Genomic DNA, 22,946 nt, shown 5'->3' with positions numbered 1-22,946 from the left:
AAAACAGTTCTGAGCTTAAGGCACTTTCTCATCTACTACCTCTGCTTTCTAAACCAGACTGGATTCTACTGACATAATTTATATCTATGTAATAGTTTTAAAGTATTTATTTTTCCATAAAGGATATGCTTTTACTTGATGGTTCTCTCATGTTCTTTTCTTTGTCATGTATTTCATGATCTTCATTCCAGCCTTATGATTATATTAAAACAGAGAAAAGAAACCTTAAAAAGTGCTAATTAGCTGTTAAACACTTTGAAGCTTTTGAAGGTCATGAAAATATAAAATGGAAGTTTTTCTTTCATATGTCTTTTTGTTTACCTTTAACTTGATAGAATAACTATTGTTGGTATGCAGATAAATGAATAATTTTTTTTGTTATCACTGTCAAATATTTGCACTGGATTGAAAGCAGGAGTTTTAGTTCTCTAATTAAATAATCAAAGATAAGTAGCTGCTAGATATAATCCTAGCTTTGTTTTAAATCCTGGTATAAACGTTGGTAATGTAACATGCAGCTATTATTAACATTTATTTTCTGCTTGTGATATTTAATTATAATTTTTCACAGGAAAATAAAAATATAAAATAAAATCAAACCATTAAGCAAACTAATGATTAAAGTTAAACAACTTTAAAACTTTCTACAAAAATAAAACTTAAATGTACTTCCTACCATGCAAATTTAATTATCAGTTACCAGAAGTAACCATGCAATATGGTATTTTGCAGAAATCTATTCATCCAGTTATTTTTGGCTGGGCATTTCTCTTATATTCATTTTATTTGTTCATTCTGGAGAGCTAGTCAGTTATCATGCGATGCCAACTGATTCCATGTACATATTAGATAACGATGCTTGTGTGGGTGTCAACACTGAAACCATTTAATCCACTTTTTTTTCAAAAAAAGGACTTAACTCCCTTCTTTCACACTGTAATTTCAAAGAGATAAACAATTCTTAGCAGTGTGGAGAAAATGGACACAATGGAGAGTACCCAGAATACCAAGGAACAGGACATTCCAGGTAATATTCATCTTAATCCCGGAAAGTAACAACAAAGGTTACAGCAGTAGAAAATTCGATTGCTTTCAGATTCCATTGGATCACATGTTGGTGGTTGATTATTGCTAGACTAGAAATATTCAGAAGTATTGTACGTCATTCTGAGGCCATGTATGTATGTCAATTGAATAACTGACTGTTAACAATAGTAAGATCCAACATTATAAAGTTTCATACAATTTAGAAATTTTTGATGAAATGTTGTTTAGTTGTTTTTTTGTTGACAACTTCTTGAATTAATAATCAATGTGGACTGTTTTAGCAAACTATGTATTGTGTTACATAAATTTCAGTGCTATTAAAATTGACAAAACGAAATTGGTACTGCTTAGATAAAATTATATTTTACTTCTGTGTGAAATTTACTGAAATGCAATAATCTAAAACATGAACTGATTCCTTCATTATTGAAAAGGTGAGGTGGTGAGGTAGGAATTTTAAAACCCCTGAAGAATTGGGGAAGGTTGGAGGGGGTAGTTAAAATGGCAAGCGTAACGGCTAGCTATTCTCATCTTAGCACTTCAAAATCAAGCAGAAACAAGAACAGAAGATGAGGAGAGCACAAAGCAGGTCAGGCAGCATCCGTGGGAAGAGAAACAGAGGTAATATTTCAGTTTAGAAGGTTCTCCAACCTGAAACATAAACTCTGTTTCTCTTCCCACAGATGCTGCCTGATCGCCAGAATATTTCCAGCATTAGTTTTTATGTCTGCATGCCATCAGTGACACATGCTTTTGCACTTCAAACTAATTGTCAGTTTCTATGTGACTTCTGTGGATAATGCCAGAATAAATTCACATCAATTATTCAAATAGATTTGCTAAGGAATATTTAATCATATTTTCCTATTTAGAACAATTGTTTTTGACCTGCATGATATCTAAAATGCCTTGAATGGGAACATAAATCAAGTAACTCTCCTGTAAAGTTATTGCACAATTGACAAGATCATTTTCAGCAGAAACTATTTCTTAGCATTTTTTCTTCTGTGTGCCCTCACACCCACAAGAAATGTTCAGGTTTCTGCTGCTCTTTATTCTTCTCTCATTCCACAAACATGAGACCTTTGCAACATATCAGTCTTATCCACTCACCCAATCTTCTAGCAAATACACCCTTCTCTGAGATCAGCAATTTTCTGCTGATCTGGACGCTTGTTGATCTTCATTTTTATTATCACCAGCTGTGGCTCCAACTGCTGGGCTCTACAATTTGGAACTCCTTCCATACACTCCTTTAGCTCTCTTTTAAATGCTCCTTACAACCTGCCTTTTTAACCACCATCATGGTCACTTATCCTTGTATTTCTTAATGTGGTTTGAGGTCACATACTTATGTTCCTGCAAAATACATCAGCATGATTAAATATGCAATGGAAATGCAATATTGAACCTCATGTTGTTTGCTGAACTGCACTCATGCATAAAATATGCAAAGTAATTAATTCCCTGTATGTGGAATGTGGGGCCGGATGGTGGCGTAGTGGTATCAGCACCGGACTTTGGAGTGAAGGCTCCCAAGTTCGAATCCAGCCGGCTCCAAAAACCTGGAGAGGGATGGGCTCCGCCAGGTTTCAGATGCCCAAGACACACTGTCTGATGATCAATTACCAAAAAGATCAGTGCAAAAAGCTTGTCATGATGGCGCTCCGACGATTCCACGAGGAGCTAAGAGTGCACACACACGCACAAACATACATGTGGAATGCAGGAACAATTTGGTGTTTCAAACATATAGACGCTACATTTAAAAAAGAAAGACATTTGAAGGGAGAATATTCAGAGGTATTTGAAAAGAGTGAGAGAGTTGGATTGCATTGCTCATTGAAAAAGTTGATGTGAAGCAAATAGGCCAAATATGCCTACTGTCCTTTGCTAGTCTATGATTTCTGTAAGGCCATCCCACTATACTATTGTTCTCAGCATTTTTCTGAGAATTATTCCTGTTTTAACATCGCATTCATGATTTGTATAACTGGTGATTACTAATAAGTGGCAGACAGTTTTGCATCTTGAACGAGATGTATTCATTTGTTTCTACTTCACCTCCGAGCTTTGTGCAAGAACAGAAACACATCAACACAAGAAAGATCACACCCTGCAACATCCTTATGAAAATACCCAAAAGGACAGTTATACCTAAAATTTTCAGTCTAAGTTCAGGTCCTTGGGAAGTGATATTTCAGCAGGAAAGTTACATTCTATGACCTACTGCTTGTTCTGGTGAAAGACCAAAGCTACACAAATAGAACAAGCAGCGTTCTGATCAAACAAATTCAAAAACTGCAATTTGCTGTGGAAACTCACACATAACAATGAACTCTGATCTTACACTGCTATTACATTAACTACTTAGGAACTATTTAGATAACTATTTAGGAACTTTCTGCTTGAGGCAAGAACTTTCAGAATGAATGTAAAGCAACGTCATGGCATTTTAAAGATAAAAGCTGGAACTCCTCTAGTTTCAATGTAATTCAGAACCATCCGAAGAAGAACCTAAGACATTGTGAACAATATGACCAAGAACATTTTTCAATAAATGTAATAGTTTAGAAAAATAAAACCTTTCCTGGGCAAAGTAAGTTTCTGACTTCAGCCACACTTTGTGTCTATTATATATAAAAACAGTTTAAAGTGTTTCCATACCTAAAATTCACTTTAACGTAGAATTGCCACACCTAGATTTTTGACACATGGAACCGACTGCATCAGCCACATTAATGTAAATTGAAGTGTTAATTTGCCACCATTGCATCTGAAATGGATTAACATGGACATTTGTTTTTTAACTATTTGAAATGAAGCTAAGCACTCTATCATATTAACATGATTTTTAATGAACTCTGAAAAATATCTCAGAGATTGCAAACCAGAAATGATCAATCACAGTTCAAGACACAAGACTTCCCATAAGATATAAACACAAGAAATTGTACAGATGCTAGAAATCCAAAGCAACATGCACAGAATGCTGGAGGAATTGGGCAGGTCAGGCAGCATCCATAGAAATGAACAAATTGTTGACTGTTCTTCAGGGCTGGAAAGGAAGGGTGAAGACCCCAGAATAAGAAGGTTGGGTGGGGGAGGAGGAGGAGAAGAAGGATAGCTAAAGGATGATAGGTGAACCCAGGTGGGTGGGGAAGACATAAGACATATTGTGAGCCAAGAGTGTAATGTAAAATTCTTCTGTGGTCTGCACAGATGAAGCTCCAGAAATGTTCAAGTACCTCAGTACCATCAGATGACAATGCAGGTTATACCACCACTTTGTCCTTGTACAACTCATCATAAACTGATAGGAAAACCACTCATTATTACTTTGTTGCCCATCACAACTAGTTATTTTATTACAAACAAGAGAAAATCTGCAGATGCTGGAAATCCGAGCAACACACACAAAATGCTGGAGGAACTCCACAGGCCAGGTAACATCAATATTATTTTATTGATTGGCATAGAAGACTCAATGAAGCTAAACATTTGGAAGAAGTATATTCTCCTGGAGATTCTACCAGTCCACTGTCATCGCTTTGTCACAAAGCTCATTTTCAAGTTTACTGCTTAAGGTTGTGGACTGAAACAAGTACTGAGAAATTTCACTCCCATCTAGTGATTGATATCAACAAATTCAAGGAAAAGCCAGTACGTCTTAAATATTTTAAGATTAGTATACAGCTCTAAATAATCTGTGTGATGAATGTACACAGATGTGTGCAGTCTCTGAGGCCCGGCGTGAAAGCAGCCTTCAGCAGGGTGAACCTACGAAAAGCATCTGGCCCAGTCAGGGTACCTGGTCAAGTACTAAAACCCTGTGTTGATCAACTGGCTAGAGTGTACACAGAGATCTTTAACCTCTTGATTTGGTGGTCTGATGTACCCACTTGCTTCAAGCAGGCTTCAATTATACTTGTACATAAGGAGAATATGGTAACCTGCCTCAATGACTATAAACCAGTAGCACTTACATCCATTGTGATGAAGTGTTTGAGAGGCTGGTGAGGAAACATATCAACTCCTGCCTGAGAAGTGACTTGGATCAGCTCCAGTTAGCAACAGGTCCACAGCAGATACTATCTCATTGGCTCTTTACTCAACTCTGGAACATCTGGACAGCAAAGGTGCATACATCAGGATGGTCTTTATTGAATACAGCTCAGCATTCAATATCATCATCCCCTCAAAATGAATTTCAAGACCCTGGTCTCAATATCTCCTGAAAATCCTGCAAAAAGTAGTGGATACAGCCCAGTCCATCATGGGTAAGGCCCTCCCCACCAGTGAGCACGTCTCCACAAAACATCATCGCAGGAAATCAGCATCCATCATCAGGGGCCCCCATCTCCGAAGACATGCTCTCTTCTCACTACTGCCATCAGGAAGAAAATCTAGGCGCCTCAGGACTCACACCACCAGGGTCAAGAATAGTTATTTCTCTTCAACAATTAGGTTCTTGAAACAAAGGGGATTACTTCACTTTATCATTGAAATGCTCCTACAAATTATGGACTCACTTTCAAGGGCTTTTCATCTCATGTTCTCGTTATTTATTGCTTATTTATTTATACATAATTATTATTATTTCTTTTTGTATTTGCACAGTGTTTGAACACACAAGTTGGTGTGGTCTTTCACTTACTCTGTTATGATTATTTTTCCATTATGAAAATGAATCTTAGGTTGTATATGGTGACATATATGTACTTTGATAATAAATTTACTTTGAAATTTGGTTTGCCAAGGCACAGAACAACGTTACTTTGATTTATGTGAAACATCTACTTGTCAGAGTATGGAGAGAAAGCGAACGTGCTGGAGCTGCCTTGACACAGGCATGCAGCTCAGAATTTATTACTCGTGTTCCTTCCTGGGCCACATGCATTGGATAACTGTAAGGGATTGATTTAAATGAACCACTACATCATGGGATTGGACCATGAAGTGTAGCTGGCAAGCTAATCTCTGCCAACGTTACGAACAGAATGCTGCTGTAGACTTCAACAGAAAGAAAAGCTATGGGAACAGAACTGGCTTATATCAAACACGTGTGGCTTTTTAACTGTTTTTAAATTACTCATTTAAAAACTATCTAAACAAATTGATGTAAATAATTTATGAAGTTAACTGATTTAAACAAAATAATCAAGAATAATTTAATAGCTCCATTTTGCATTTGAGAACCTCCTCTAAAAGGTGAAGGATTTCAGATCCTCAGTCTGTGTAACGAAGGGGATATAGTAAATTTACTAACGACTGCTTTAGCATGAGATGACAATGGCTGTTATTTGAGCATCCAGCAAGTAGAGAAGATTTCATCACTCCCTTGACTTGTGTGATGAGGAAAGATCACAGATCTTTTCTGAGACATGACTCAATCAACTGCATCACAACACAAGTGATTCTGCAGATGCTGGAAATCCAGAACAACACTCACATAAAACACTGGAGAAACTCAGCAGGTCAGGCAGCATCCATGAAAATGAATGGACAGTTGAAGTTTTGGGTGGAGACCCATCATCAGGATGGAAAAGGAAAGGGGAATAAAAAGGTGGGGAGAGGGGGAAAGGAGGTCAAGTTAGAAGGTGACAGATGAAGCCAGGTGGGTGGCTGGAGAAGAAGGAATCTGATAGGAGAGGAGAGTAGACCTGCATGCTGTTGTACAGCGGTGGGCTGAGGCCAGGTGGCAGCTCTCAGACACCTTCTCTAACTTGACCCTTGAAAAGAACCTCACTCCAGACCTTCAGTGCATTATCTCTGATACCATCACTAACCTCATCAGCTCTGGAGATCTCCCATCCACTTTCCTTTATACTTCATTTCATTTACTCATTTCATTTATACTTCCTACCCAAGATCTACAATCTTATCTGTCCATGTAGGTCCATTGTCTCCTGCCACACTGAACTTGTGTCTGCATACCGGGACACCATTCTATCCCCTTTGGTTCAGTCCCTTCCCATCTACATTCGTGACACTTCACATGCTCTTGAACCCTTCAACAACTTTCAATTCCCCGGCCCCGACAGCCTCATTTTCATCATGGATGGCCACTCCCTATACACTTCTGTCTCCCATAAAGAATGCCTTCAAGCTCTCTGCTGCTTTCTCGACAAAAGATCCAACTAGTTCCCTTCAACAACAACCACCACCATCAGACAGAATTGATTCTCAGCCTCAACAGCTTCCTCTTTGGCTTCTCCCATTTTCTCCAATCTCAAGGGGTTGTCATGGGTACTTGCGTGATCTCCAGCGAGACCTGTCTTTCTATTGGCTTTGTGGAACAATCTATGTTCCAAGCCTTCCCAGGTAATGTTCCTCAGCTCATTCTGTGCTACATTGATGATTGCATTGGTGTTGCTTCACAGAACCTTGCTGAGCTCATTAATTTCATCAACTTTGCCTCCAACTTCCATCCTGCATTTAAATTTATTTTGTCTATTTCTGACACCTCTTTCTCCTTTCTCAATCTCTCTGTCTCCAAATCTGGAGACAAACTGTCTATTGATATATTTTATAAACCTACTGCCTCTCGCAGATATCTTGATGATACTTCTTCCCATCCTGTCACCCATAAAAATACTCAGTTTTCTCACTTCCTTTATCTCTGCCACATCTGTTCCAAGTATGAGATATTCCTTTCCAGAACATCAGAGATATTGTCCTTCTTAAAGAATGGGACTTTCCTTTCTCCACCATTAATGCTGCCCTCACCCACATCTCCTCCATTTCCTGGACATCCATGCTCACCCTGTCTTCCCACCAACTTAACAGGGATAGAATTCCTCTTGTCCTCACCTACCACCCCATGAGCCTCCACATCCAACACAACATTCTCTGCAACTTCCACCGTCTTCAACGGGATCCTAGTACCAAATACATCTGCACCTCCCCCACTCTCCACTTCCCACGGAGGTCACTCTCTCCTTTATCTCTTTGTCCATTGTCCCTCCCCACTAATCTCCTTCCCAGCACGTATCCCTGGAAGCAACAGAAATGCTACATCTGCTCATTCACCTCCTCCCTCAACTCCATTGTGAGCCCCGAGCAGTCCTTCCAGATGAGCAACATGTCACCTACAAATCTGTTGGTGTTTTCATTTGTATCCAATGTTCCCAACGTGGCTTCCTCTACATTGGTGAGACCCAACTTAAAATGGGGAACGGCTTTGCTGAGCACCTCTACTCCATTGCCTAAAGTGGAATTTCCCAGTGCCAATCACTTTCATTCATATTCCTATTCCCATTCTGACATGTTGGTCCATGGTCTCCTCTTTTGCCGTGATGAGTCAGCCCTCAGAGTAGAGGAGTAACTTCCCATATTCTGATAGGGGTAGCCTCCAACCTGATGGTATGCACAGTTATTTCTCCCTCTAGTATTTATTTCTCTCTTTTTTCCTTTCCCCTCCCCCTTCCCTCTTCTTTGTTCCCCACTCTGACCTCCTACTTCTTCTTACCTGCCTATCACCTCCTCCTGGTACCTCTCCTTCTTCCCTCTCTCTCATGGTTCACTCTCCTCTTTTATTAGATTACTTCTTCTCCAGCTCTTTAGCTTTCCTACCCACCTGGCTTCACCTGTCATCTTCTAGTTTGTTCTCCTTCCTCTGCCCTGCATGTTTTTTTTCTGGCATCTTCCTTCTTCCTTTCTAAGCCTGAAGAAGGGTCTTGGCCTGAAACATTGACTATTTATTCATTTTCATGGATGCCGCCTAACCTGCTGAGTTTCTCCAGCATTTTAGGTGTGTTGGACGGCAAATTAATATTCAAACTTTCACTTTAAGTTGACTTTGTATAAAAAGATAAACTCTTCTATGTTAATCAGTAATAGACCAATTTTCACTGAGCATATTATAAACTGCATATCACCAGTGGATACTTCACTAAGAGATTTAGATATCAACATATCTGTGATGAAACACATATTGTTTTTGATTTATCATTATAGTCATAAAAATGAATAACATCTGTTTCTACAGCTAGCAATAGGCATTCTTCTCGTACTTTGGGATCTCACATTCCAGTCACATGCTGCACTCCTTCACTCCTTTTTAAATGTAACACAATAATAAATCATATTCCACCAGCATTTATAAAGCAAAATTTCATGGCGGCATGGAATCAATAACAATGTTAATTTACAACACATAACTGAAATAATTGTAGATATACGATCAACCAGAAATAATTTGGGGAAGGCACAAAGGTTGATTATTAGGTTAGCAAAGCTAAGCTGGCATGAAAACATAATAGCCTAGGGCAATTTCTTACTCCATGAGTTTTGATACTCTGAATGTAAGAATATACTTGAGAAAAGTAGAGCATGTTAAATCAGAGATTATGTAAATAAGTAAATTTATGGTGCATAAAAATGTTTGCTTGTTCTTTCACTAGGAGCCCCTCCGTACCGTTTGAGAGACCGTGAACAGCTCAGGAAAAGAAAGCTGGAAGCACAGGAGCAGAAGAGTTCACAGTGGGTGTTTAAGTAAGATGTTTTTTTAATAATGACAGAAGAGAGGGATAATCATTTACACCCAGCCCAAGATAATGGGATGGTAGTCTGCACTCACTGATGACTTAAAATACCCACATGAAGTGAATCTCAGGCAGTTGATGACTAAAGATGGTTTTAACATCCCATTAGATGGGATTTACATATTAATTTAACATTATGAGAATTGCTGTAATATTGGTCCCAAGGCTGCTTGTTCATGTAACAGCATTTTGTTTTCTTCAGTATAATAAAAAGAGGAGCAATATTTTGTTTTATCTCAACCTGCAACCTGCAATTATTCTTCTACAGTAAGTGAGGAAAGCATTTTTGTAAAATCAAAGTACCCTTATCTCCTATCTCTTCATATCGATCGTATAAGCTAATGATGACAGAACAGATACACAAACGTCAGGTTAGGCAATCAAAATTGTTTCCTGTGCAATATCGTCAATGAATTTCAGAATAGCACATACACATAACAGAATTTGTACCCCAATCCCCTGAAAGAACAATTTGTGATCTAGCTTTGAATACTACCTTACTACGTCCAGACTTCAGTGTACTGTACTGCTGAAGGGTCTCAGGCCGAAACATCGACTGTACTCTTTTCCACGATGCTGCCTGGCCTGCTGATTTCCTCTGGCATTTTGAGTGTGTGTGTTGCTTGGATTTCTAGCATCTGTAGGTTTTCTCTTGTTTGTGATTGGACTACCTGACTATTCCTCTTCTGCACTATTTATTCTTTTTATTGCAATGTAAAATTATGTAACTGTACTGCTGCAACAAAGCACAGATTTGACCATTTTTGTCAGTGATAATAAGCATGATCCTGATTCTGGCTTGAATATATGTAATTTATAAAAACAAAACAAGAAATCCATTGAATAACTTCTCTCAAGTGTACCTGGGTTGAAAGTTAACCTTGTTTATCCTTTCTTCAAATATAGCTTTGAAAGTTGCAGTTGACTTCTTTTTGTTTAATTTCCTTGTTTTTCTCCTAGTGTCATCTCCTAGTTCACCTTGCCTAGGAGAGCTGTCTCCAGATTCCCCAACCCTCTTCCAATTAAACTTCTTAACTTTCCTCTGGGCTTTCATCCGATATGATACTTTAAACGATTTGCTTTCCGCGGTAACCATTATCCTTTATTTCAAAAGAGCTGTCATCAACTCCTTTGAAAAGGCCTTTACCTCTCTGTCCTCACAAAATGTAGCTCCACTTTTAACATCTTTATCTAGAAGTTCTCGTATCTGCTGTTGGCTGTCAGTTCAACGCCTGTCTTTTACAAGAGTCCCTGTATAAAGTCCTCAGAGTAGAATTCTGTCTCTGGTAGGTTACTGAAAAATATCAAACATTATTAACTTGTTGCTTGTTGCAAAGGTAATCCATTCTCCACAGTCTTTGATTTGGCTAATCTCACAATCTATTTCCAAAAGTCTCTTTCAACATCTAACATATTGGACTAAACTTGTCCTATTCCATTCTTATATATTCATTTGAGATCAGAAGACTGCTGTAACAGTTTCTCTTTCTGCTCCTGGACCTTAATCATTCACGCATCTTGAAGATTCTGTGGCATTTCTTATTTCTCCACTACGTGTTTGTTAATATCATCTGAAAATACACTGCCAGCTCTAACTCTCTGGATTGTTCCACATCATCAAAGTTGTTACACTGCTTGTCTGAGATCCATTTCTCGATCCACAAAATATTCATCAAAATATTATGAAATCCCAAAATCACCATCTTTGGTCCAATATATAGATTTCAAGGTCATTTATTTTATTCTTCTTGCTGACAATTACCTGATATCTGTTTACAGATTAGGCGTCATGTTTAGATTTTTGGCCAAGGAATGAACAACCAATCACATAAGTATACTATTTCCACTTCTTCCACATTACCCAACTGTGATCCTGCCTCAGTCCAACTGATCACTGTCTTCCTACTTCCTGCCTTGCATAAATGTTAGGTCATTCAGAATTTTGCTACCATAGTCAGAATTTGCAGTAGCACTCCCGTGTTTGCTGACTTGCATGAGGTCTCAATTAAGGATAGCTTCAAATTTAAAATTATGTTTGTTTCCAAACTTCTGAAAGGCTTTGGCCTTACCTACCTCTGTAACTTGTTTCAGCTTTACAAACCTATGAGATAATCGCACTGCCTCATTTTAAATTCCAAACATATAATATCTTATATGGACCTTTGCTGAAATATAGTCTTCTTCTGAAATATTTATGAATCAATAATTAGTAAGATGAATTAATCCTTTGTTTGTACGTATAATATTAAAGCTGTTAAAACAGAAAAAAAACAAAGACTACACTGGAACCACCTTTTTATTAATTAATGAAACTTTAAACTGGTAATACTAGTTAATCATGCAGAATCTATGTATTCATTCATTTTGCTTTAATAATACTGTGCTTTAATAACCTTTAATAAAATGGTTATAAATCTACTGAATAATCCTAATTGTTAATATTCATTGTTAACAGGTAAGTGACATGATAGTGGTGGAAAAGTTTGGAAGTACAAATGACTGAAATAGAATTATAACTAAAAGGGTTTACAATATGCATGAAGGAAATAGACTGCTTAGACAACAAATGTCTATAATAAAAATATAGACATTACATGGAATAATTAAGATAAAGCTAAACTAGTCTGAAATTACTTTTAAAGTTAAACTTTAAAAAAAGATGATACATTTGAGCGATGTTCTATGGTTCTATTCTGCTCCCCTCCCTTAATTGAGGCTAACTTACCCCCAGCAGCTGCATTAACTTGACATGGTGGAACTTCACTACAGGAAGCTCACGTTAAAATTTGCACAATAGCCCTCCACAATTTTAATTTCTTTACATCATCTCACTTTCTAATGACAGAAAAGGAAACCATTTGAGCCTTCGTGTCAATGCCAGCTCTCAGTCTGATCCTTTTAATTCCATTTCCCCACTTATTTCTCTACAATCTGTATTTTCTCTGATGACCATAAACTTCACACTGATTCCCCTACTGCACTTACATTTGGGATATTAGCCAGGTGTCCCACCAACCAGCATAGGTTTAGGACATTTTTAAGTAACGAGAGCACCAAGACAAGATTCATATAATCATAGGACGGACTCCAAACTTGCAGCACCAAATGTTGGGATCAAGCCCAGAATGCCAGCACTTTTTGCTGTGCCACTAGACTGCCTACCTCTATCACAAGATTTCCTTTCTTATTTTCTAATTACCAATATTACCAACAAATACTTATTTAAATTTGTTTTTAAAGAAAAAGTTCAGATTTAAGATGGCCCTGGTGTATTTCTGCGACTTCTAACTGCTGGCCAAAGAAACAGAGAAAACAGCTAAATACTGTTAGTCATGCTTTTTCTGGTACATGATCATTGCGGCCAACATCCTGTAGCTTCTCTTTGCACCTGGAGGCAACTCGATGTGGCAGAACTGAGGGGAGAGTGAGGAAAACACTAGGTTTGATAGATTTAAGTGCTCAGCCGAATTGGAAAGGTCAGGCGCAGGCTGGATTGAACAGGTGGAGCCCAGGCCCCAGAGCACATCGAAGCTACTGAACCCGATACTTGGACAACGATCTAGGTGCCAAGCTGGATTGAAAAGGTCAGGGTGTCAGGATGTAAGGCGAGGGATGGTCCAGTTCAGCTTGCTGCTCTGTGACATTTACTCAGCTCTGTACTGAACTAAGGGTCTGTGGTCGGACTTCTGTTTGTGAACTTCAGTTCAGAGCACTATTAGCTTGTGTTTATTATTTGCATGAGTGTTTTTCTCTTTGCACATTGGATGCTCAATGGTCTTTTTTTAAATGGCTTCTTTTGGCTTTCTTTGTCTTGTGGCTGCCTGTTAAGAGACAAATCTCAAGGTTGTATACTTTGATAATAAGTGTACTTTGAACTTTGAAAAATCATGCTTCTCTGTGTGGCTTATAACATACTGCCTTCATATGCACGATAATGAGAAGTATTTTATGTCACATTGATGTATAGGGAGAAATCAAAGTCAAAAAGAAGAAGGCAAGGAAAGGCCAGTGGAATAAGCATTAAGCTTACCAAGAAGCCTGAGCCTGAGCTGGAGTCTCATCCGGAGCTTGAGCTGGAGTCTCACCCTGAGCCTGAGCTGGAGTCTCACCCTGAGCCTGAGCTGGAGTCTCACCCTGAGCCTGAGATGGTCTCTCACCCTGAGCCTGAGCCTGAGCTGGAGTTTCATGCTGCAGCTGAACCTGCGCCATTCCAAGAACCACAGCCTTTGCAAGAACAAAAAGAGGAAGCCAGATTCAAAGTAGAACAATCAAGTCCTCAGTGGGAGAAGCCTGCACCACTGCAGCAAAGTGCAACCCTTTCAATAATCGGGTGTCCTGCTACTACTTCAACAGGTACTCAGCGTGGGCACTATGGATCATGTGCAGACAGATAAAATTCCTTTAATTTGGGACCATGGGCAGCACAGATGTTATGGGTCAAAAGGCCAATTCCAATGCTGTACTGTTCTATATTCTGCTAAGCTTATGGCCTAGGATTCAGCCCAATTTATTAAATACATAACTTAGTCAGATTATTACAAAGGTTATTACATTTTAAGAGGCTATCTAAATGCAAATGATATCAGGTTCATAAAAAAATTGTGTAGAATGAACCTTATAGGAATCAATATGATGGGTCGTATACCTCATGAAATATTTCCCGTACTGCCTAATCAACATGACTTAAATGTCATGAAGTGCCTATGATGGTTTGTAGTCAGGAAAATAATCATACTGCACTTCAACGATGAAACTAAAATACTGTATTCTTCACCTTTATTCTAGATGAGCTTGGAGGAGTACAGCCAGCTTGTATGAAGATACCAGAGAGTTTGCCACTGCAAGCAGAAGACGGGCCTGGGGAAAATACCCCATTTGAAGAACAAATAGCTTTGTTCATATAAAAACATCAACACATGTGAATTTCATAGATTTTTTTGAGTTTTATCCGACAGTTATTATTACACAGGGGAGATAACAATAGTACTTTTGTCACCACAGGCCAAAACACTCATTATAGAAGGTGCAGACTTGCATCCCGTCACAATACAGTCTGATACATCAGGACTTTGATGACGGTTGACATCTTTCTTTAATGTGCCACATTCTGGCAGGATGTGAAACAAAATCCCTACAGTCTCCTGACTATTTATGGTGCATTCTGCAAGGAAACACAAAAAAATGATAAAGGAGTATCTTAAAGTAAAAGAGAGCTGACCCTATGACAGAAAAGTTAAACAGGGTATCACATATTACAGAAACAGGGCATTCAGCCGACCAGTGTGTGTAGGTATTTATACTCTATGCAAATCTCCATCAGAGGAACACAGCATTAGATGCAGCCATTCAGTCCCCTGTAACTGGTTGGCCTTTCATTAAGACCATGGTTAAAAATAAGAATTTGAGCAGAAGTAAATCAAATGCTCTTGAGTGTGTTCTGCCATCAATAAGGTCTTGACTAATTATGTGCCTTTATTTTCTTCTTGTACCCCCCTCCTCTCATTCCCCCTATATCCACACATCCAACCATCTCCACCTTGAATATATTCAGAGACTGAACATGCAGAGCTCACATCATCTCAGTTCCAAGCGGCTGACCCCAAAGCTCGAGACGATGCACCCTCGTTCTAGACTCGCCATCTGGAAGAAACAGCCTCCCAGCATTTCCCCATCAAGTCCTCTCAGAAAACATCACTCTTATTCTTGTAAAGTGTACTGAATATAGGCCAAACTTACTTAACTCACAATTCATATGGCAACTCCTTCATCCTTAGAATGAACTTAATGAATCTATGCTGCACTGACTCCAAAACAACTGCATTGTTCTTTATGTAAAGGGACCATACTTCTACAGTAGATAGGAGGGTCAAAGAAGGCATACAGAATGCTGGCCTTCATTAACCGGGGCACAAAATATGAGGGCATGGAGGCCACAGTACTATTTTATAAAACATTGGTTAGGCTACAGCTGAAATATTGTGTTCAGTTCTGGTTGTCAAACTACATAGAGGATGTGATTACTCTGGAGAAGGTGCAAATGAGGTCTATTTATATGTTGCCTGATATGGAACACTTTAGTTAAGAGGAGAGACTTGATAGGCTGGGTTTATTTTCCTTAGTAGCGGATGCTGAGGCGAAACCTGTAAGAAGTGTACAAAATTATGAGAACTATAGATACAATTAATAAGGAAATGTTTTCCTATGACCTTGGGAAAAAAAAACAACCAAAGGGTTAAATAGATGATGGAGGCACGTATGCTAATTACATTTAGAAAGTATCTGAACAAGCACTTGAATCAGCGAGGTATAGGTGACTATGAACTAAGAGCTGTGCTGACTATAAATGAGTAGGGATGGGTACCTGATAGACCTTGCTGGCTGAAGAGCCTGCTTCTATGCTGTATGACTCTCTATAACTATTTTCCTTCTTCCGTACTTCCTCTGCCTCACGAATCAACATATCAAGAACTATCCTTACACCAATATCTATTAGATTTTCCTGGATGGGGTAAGGTGATAGTTATCTACAATTACCTCAACACTTTCCCTTAGAGTCTAATGATCAATCAGAGTGACTAAGTATCCAAAATAACTAACTTGATCTAACTTCATATATCTGACTTTGCCCTATTTTCCCCTAAAATTTTGGGCAACAGAACTAACTCAAGATTGTTTAATATTATGTATCAGAATATCCTTGTATTCATCTCTCCCCAATATGTTTATTTAACTGTCAACTGATGCATCTCACCTGTTCACCTTAACTCCATGTGATAATGAGCTTCACATTTTCACCAGACTCTGAATAAAGGAGATTCCTTTGAATTCCCCACTGGATATATTAGTGAGAAAGATCAGTAGATAATAAATGCAGTCAACTACACTTTACAGATTATTTTTTCCCTATGTACTTGTCAACTAGCACTACCTATTGGGAAAATTCATATGACACTTAGCATGACACACATTGAAATGATACAATTCAACTACCTAGACAGACACCAATTACAAAGCTGAAGAGCAGAGCAAAATTCTCATTATGTCTCCGCCATCAGAGAATGCAGTACAGAAATTCAACAACCCTATTAGCAACTGTAGGTGTCTCCCCGTAGTAACATGCATGATTGACAACACCTGTTCGACAGAGGTTCAGTGTTATCTTTGTAAATGTTACACGGCACTTCCCATTCAAGTAGCTCACTTTTATCAAATTAGTTATGTTCATGATATGACTTTTATACATGATATTTTATATTGTGCAGTGGATGTACAAAAAAAGAAAAAATGTAAAATTATGTGAAAATAAAGAAATTGTTTACCCCTGTATTTCAATAGATTGTTCATAGATTATTCCTGAGCAAAATGAAGTGATAGGGACTTCCCTTTCCTATCTTGGGTACATGCTCTTATTGGTGATATAAATGATATATCCTACATCTGAAAATAGAAGCATTTTGTTGTAGTAATAATGTACAACAGCTGCCAAAATTGTCACAAAAATTGTGAATGCATATTTATCCATAAAACAGGGAACCAACAATCATAAATGACATAATTTTGCTTTACATAAGTTCAAACGATTCAAAACCATGACTAAATTTAGCATTATTTAATTCAAATTGCTTTTCTGCTCATTTATTTAATATTTATCTATAATCCAAGGGTGCAAACCACATTTGTGGATAAACTACAAATTTAGAGTTACATAGCCGTACAAGAAAAAAGAAAAGAAAATGCTGGAAGTATACACAGAAGACCAACCAGCCTCTGTGGAGGCGGAGAAAGAGATAACATACCAGCCTGATAATACTGGATCATAACAGATAAGCCCCTTAACTATCAGGCTCATGAACAAAGGGGATAACTTCATTCACCTGGCCCATTATTGAATCAGAATCAGAATCAGGTTTATTATCACCGGCATGTGTTGTGAAATTTGTTAACTTAGCAGTGGCAGTACAATGTTATACATGATAATATAGAAAAAAAGCAAATCAATTACAGTAAGTAATATATGTATATTAAATAATTAGATTAAAAATAGTGCAAGACAGAAATATGTTTTAAAAAAGTGAGGTTGTGTTCATGGGTTCAATGTCCATTTAGGAATTGGATGTTAGAGGGGAAGAAGCTGTTCCTGAATCACTGAGTGTGTGCCTTCAGGCTTCTGTACCTCCTACCTGACAGCAACACTGAGAAGAGGGTGATGAGAGTCCTTAATAATAGACCTTTCTAAGGTACCTCTCCTTGAAAATGTCTTGAATACTATGGAGACTATGTACCCAAGATGAAGCTGACTAATTTTACAACTTTCTCCAGCTTCTTTTGGTCCTGTGCAGTAACACCCCACCCCTCCATTCTAGACAGTGATGTAGCCTATCAGAATTTTCTCCATGGTACAGCTATAAATGTTTTCCTCTCCATCCAAGATTCTTAGGTCACTTGATAAGTTGATGTGAAATAATTGGAGCAAGTTGTTTTGCACATTTGGGTTACATATTGATGAGGAGGTAGCTGGACTGGAAGTTTTGTGTTGGACTGGAGAGACAGTACAGTCTGGGACTGTTTTCCCTGGTGAAAGGGAGATTAAGGGGTAGTTTATAAAATCATGAAGGGAATAGGGAAGATGAATTGAAGCACTCTCTTCCGCAAGGTAGGTGAAACTGAAACTAGAGGGCATAGATTCAAGGTGAGAGGGTAAGATTTATAAGGGACCAGAGAAGCAACGTTTTCACACAGAGGATGATAGGTATATGCAATGAGCTGCTGCCAGGTGAAGTGACAGAAATGGATACAATAACAATGTTTAAAAGACATTTGGATAGGTTCCTGGTTAGGAAATGTTTAGAGAGATATGGGGCAAAGGCAAGCAAAAGGGATCAGCTCATGAAGAAATCTTGGCTAGCATTGATGTGTAGAGCCAAAGGACTTATTTCTGTGTTGTATAACTCTATGACTGGTTCAGCAGTAGGCTATTCAGTCTTTCAAAACCTGACTCAACATTTAATTAGATCATAGGTGATCTATATCTTACATGCATTAACACCATTGCTGTCCAATTTTTAACAATCTTTGACTAACAAAAATAATCAGTCTAAACTTTGAAATTTGTAATTGATTCACTTACTCAAAAACATTTTATTAGGCTATTCTATATTTCCACCACCCTTTGTGATAAGGAGTGTTTCCAGACACCAATCCTAAATTGTCTGAGTCTTAATTTTAAGTGAAGTTCTTGTGCTCTGGGTTCTCTGCCAGAGGATATGGATTCTAACAAATCCTTACAACTTTTTAAGTCATCTTGAACATCCTAATTATGAGAAAAGATGAAATTTCAGATGTTCGTATTTTCCGAATATAATCACTATGCATTGAAAAGAATTAATAGCAGGTGCACAGGGTGTTAATTGAATATATAAAAAATTTAACAGTTGCCATATGGCTCTTGCTGTTATCACACAAGAAACACAGCACAATGCTCTCCTGTTACCAGAGCAACAGTCATACCATGAACTATTGGGACAATCTTTATCAGTGCTTCCTATTGCACACAAAATTTAAAATTTTACGATGCATATTTGTGTTTTTAAATTGCACCACTCAGTATCAAAAGAAAATAATTATTGACACTACATTGCTTAGCAATATGAATCTTATTTTGTTCTGTTAAAATGTTACTTTGAATTCCAAAATTAATCAAATCTAGTGAAAGTAGCTTAACATTAGGACACACTGTACACCCAAAGCTCTGGGCACAATGAGTAGTGAGCACCAGAGGTTTTCTATATACACTGGATCTTCCTTTTTTTTTTCAATTTACTCCTTCAAAGCTAAGTTGATTTGCTATTGACCTTCCCTTTCTGGATAGTTTCCAGTGCATGCAACTCACCGATTGTGAGCTTCAGCTTATCTTGTGCACCTAGGCTACTGTGAAATGTACCAACATCAGTAAAACCATGCCCGAGGCACTGCCATGTATGCCACCTTCAATTTCATTTAGGCAATCTTAATATGTCAACACAAACATTCAAGGTCTGCTTCTGTGTCTCCATGAATGACAAAAGAGCCATATATGCCACACACTGTTCCAAAACCTTTTCCACTACAACAGCAGTATCCAACTTGATTGGATTAGCTTTGCTACAGTAAAATGTTAATTTCTCACCTGCTGTTTTCCCAGTAATTTAAGCAATGGTGTAATTATTGTCCTAATGCACCCATCTTGTTTCATCTAAATAAGCTACAGAATCCACTTCCAAGCTGATTGCTACTGAAGACTGTGTATACTCCATCAGGTTGAAAAAGCAACATCACTGTCTCCACTATGACCTTGACTCAAACAATTCATCTAGTACTATTTGTCACTGCAGAACTTACGCATTTCTAGCTTCAATGAAGTTGCAGACAGTAACCTCTATTCAGCCGAAGGCAGTCACTATGAATTATTTCTACCATGGATACCTTGCACCCTCGTACCTCACTGCCAGTGTTCTGCTTTACCTGCTACCAGGCAGCCAAATATACACCTGCACAGCTGCTTCTGTGGCTGATGAGATGTGCCAATTGCTCAGGCTTCAAAAAACATATGGAAATATGCATTAGATTTTCAGCACCTGCAGATTTTTTTCAATTATGATTTAAAAAAAATTTCCACTAGATGTACTCTCCATTAAAAGTTCTACATTGTATCCAGGACCATGTAATCCTGCAATTCCTCTATAACTCCACATTTTTGCATCCTCTTGTATATGCAGTCTTCACATGCACTTACCCAATGTTTACCTTTACCCCTCTAGAGAAGAATTTCCATTTTCCTCTCTCTTGCTTTATGGCCCAAGCCTTGCATTTTGGATGAGGTGAGTTCACCTCAAATTCCATTTGTAATGATGACTGCTTATCACAACTCACATCACAATCACTGCTTACTACTTACATGTTATCATCACAAGTCTTCACAATACTCTCCGTGCACGCTTCCTTCTCTTACCTTTCTAACGAGTGAAGAAATATCCACCCTTTCATTCTCCAGGCTCAAGACTTCAAGGCATCTCTTGAGTCACCATTAAATGTTCTTGGATATGACAATACATCCTTCAGCTTGATTGACGCTGGGATCTTGTCATTGTCATTTCTTTAAAACCTACAATCTCTCAACTCAAGTGGCTTAATCAACACCCAACAGGAACACGACACAGGCCTATCACCATGATAAGTCCCTGGAACCAACTGATTCCAATTAAATCGCAAAAACTTTTCCTGCAAGAACCTAGAATCTATCTCCACATAAAAGCAAAACACCAACTTCACAAAAAAGGATGCTTAATATATTTTGGTATTCACTTTTCCTAAAACTAACTGACTTTTAATAATATAGAATCACCAGAAAATAGGATGAGGAGTACGCCACTTTGTTCCCTGCCCTACCATTCAATCTGATTTTGACTCATATGCCCCAGGCCTCTTGTCCTCTTCATGCCATTTCCCAAGAATGGTCAATTCCTAATCTTTCAAAATGATATTTAGTTTCTTTTTAACTACCCCCTACGATCTAGTTTCCACAATCCTCCAAGGTAGAGCATTCGATAGATTCACTGTCATCTGTGAGAAATTCTTATGCATTTCACTTTTGAATGGCATTTTATGATGCATATTTGTGTTTTTAAATTGCACCACTCAGTATCAAAGGAAAATAATTAATCTAATTACTTAATTAGAATCTAATCTCTAATCTTGTAACTATGTCCCCTCATTCAAAATTGCCACTAGAAACAGTGCAACTTCTACTGTCATACTCCCACAGTACACAGTATCATAGGTTTCAATAAAAATAACCTTCATACTTCTAAACTCCAAAGAACATAAATCTAATTTGGCTGATGGTGGTACCGACAATACCGACCCCACCCCAACCCCCAGAAATTATGTCAGTGTATCTCTTTTGATCTATATCCTTTCTTAAATAGAAATCAAAATATGCACCATATTCCAGGTGTGATTTCACCAGTACTTATTTTAGCATTATTTCCTTATCTCTAAACTCTAACTGTCTTCAAATAAAGGGGAATATGCTATTTACCTTCCTAGTAATTTGCGGAACCCGCCTGCTATTTTACTTGTGATTCAAAGACAAGACCTCCTAGATGGTTTTGTATTTCATTCAACTGCAATTTTCCTCCCTTTAGAAAAGAGTCTACCATTAAATTCCTCATATCAGTCCAGAAAGTCATGCATTCCCACGTTAGACTGTGCTCGCCAAGATTTGTCCACTCATTCAACCTATCTATATTCTGTTGGAGGGTGGGGGGAGCGAACCAAGTATACTCAATGCTACATGTTCTCTCAGTACACTTTGTAAAAGTTAATCGCAAACTTGGATAGCATACTCTCTGTGCCTTCCGCCACATAAATCATAAATAATTGAGGGGCAACAACTGCTACTTTCAACATGAAAAAGAATCTTTATTCCAACTGTCTTCTAAGTGATGACTACAGTAGTGTTCTCGCACAGGTGTAAAAGAACTCTGAACTAAACACCAAGCATAAACCAGTCAATGAGGCGGTCTCAGTAAGATTAACCGTTTACTGTTCACTCTTCCACATTAACGTATGGTGAAAACTGTTGATAAAACAATACAAAATATATAGAGTATTTGTTTCCTTCTTGGCATCACACTTACATCATAAATACTTGCAAAAGTAAAACTACAACAACTATATTACATTAAAGTGCAACATACAGTCAGAATCTACCTACGCCATCGACTGGCTTTAAGTACATCAACACAAACTATCCGCAACTCTTTAAATAACAAAGAACATAAACTTTATCAACTATCATTACTTTTAACAGAATCAGCGTTAACATTTTTAGTTCAACATATCGAGTATCTCATGAACTTATGGCGTTGCTTCTCTGATGTTTCTAGTGCGTAGAAAGAAAACTTTTCTCACGCTAATCCTGCACACACCTAAGCCCCCTCCTTCCCGTTTCTCCAAACCAGTATTTTCCCACAGGACACGGCGAAACCGGGTGTGACGTCATCTCATGCCGCGATATATCACAGACAATGAATTTACTTTAAACAACCTTAACTTTAACTAGAAAACGATTACAAATTACTAAAGTGAAAATATAATAAACTAAACAAATGCATTAAAGGCAACGCACTCCCCACCTGACCTTTGTAAGGTCACTATGAACATAATAGACAATAGACAATAGGTGCAGAAGTAGACCATTCGGCCCCTCGAGCCTGCACCGCCATTCTGAGATCATGGCTGATCATTCGCTATCAATACCCAGTCCCTGCCTTGTCCCCATATCCCTTGATTCCCCTATCCATCAGATATCTA

At 38.1% G+C, this 22,946-nt stretch overlaps 1 protein-coding gene across 3 annotated transcripts; it reads left to right on the top strand.

Moving 5' to 3' along the window:
- The first annotated feature begins 245 nt into the window (after positions 1-245).
- hemgn (hemogen) lies at positions 246-16,911 on the top strand. 3 transcript variants are annotated; one of them, XM_059974700.1, is made up of 5 exons: positions 249-1,027; positions 9,453-9,543; positions 13,561-13,946; positions 14,379-14,511; positions 15,145-16,911. In XM_059974700.1, exons 1-4 carry the CDS (start codon positions 979-981, stop codon positions 14,495-14,497), a joined length of 645 nt encoding a protein of 214 aa, XP_059830683.1. In that variant the 5' UTR covers positions 249-978; the 3' UTR covers positions 14,498-14,511; positions 15,145-16,911. The 3 variants fall into 3 exon arrangements, with proteins under 3 accessions (XP_059830684.1, XP_059830683.1, XP_059830682.1); XM_059974701.1 differs by having other exon boundaries at positions 246-1,027; positions 9,453-9,531; positions 14,379-16,911; XM_059974699.1 differs by having other exon boundaries at positions 250-1,027; positions 14,379-16,911.
- The last annotated feature ends 6,035 nt before the right edge of the window (positions 16,912-22,946 follow it).

Source organism: Hypanus sabinus, chromosome 7 (assembly GCF_030144855.1).
Source record: "Hypanus sabinus isolate sHypSab1 chromosome 7, sHypSab1.hap1, whole genome shotgun sequence".
Classification (NCBI taxonomy): Eukaryota; Metazoa; Chordata; class Chondrichthyes; order Myliobatiformes; family Dasyatidae; genus Hypanus; species Hypanus sabinus.
Note: the sequence above shows the minus strand (reverse complement) of the source record. Positions and strands in the feature narration are given on the sequence as shown.

Coding starts and splice junctions, on each gene's coding strand:
- hemgn (XM_059974700.1), top strand. CDS start 979: ATGGACACAATGGAGAGTACCCAGAATACCAAGGAACAGGACATTCCA. Junction 1,028..9,452: donor CAAGGAACAGGACATTCCAG/GTAATATTCATC, acceptor TTCTTTCACTAG/GAGCCCCTCCGTACCGTTTG. Junction 13,947..14,378: donor TCCTGCTACTACTTCAACAG/GTACTCAGCGTG, acceptor CCTTTATTCTAG/ATGAGCTTGGAGGAGTACAG.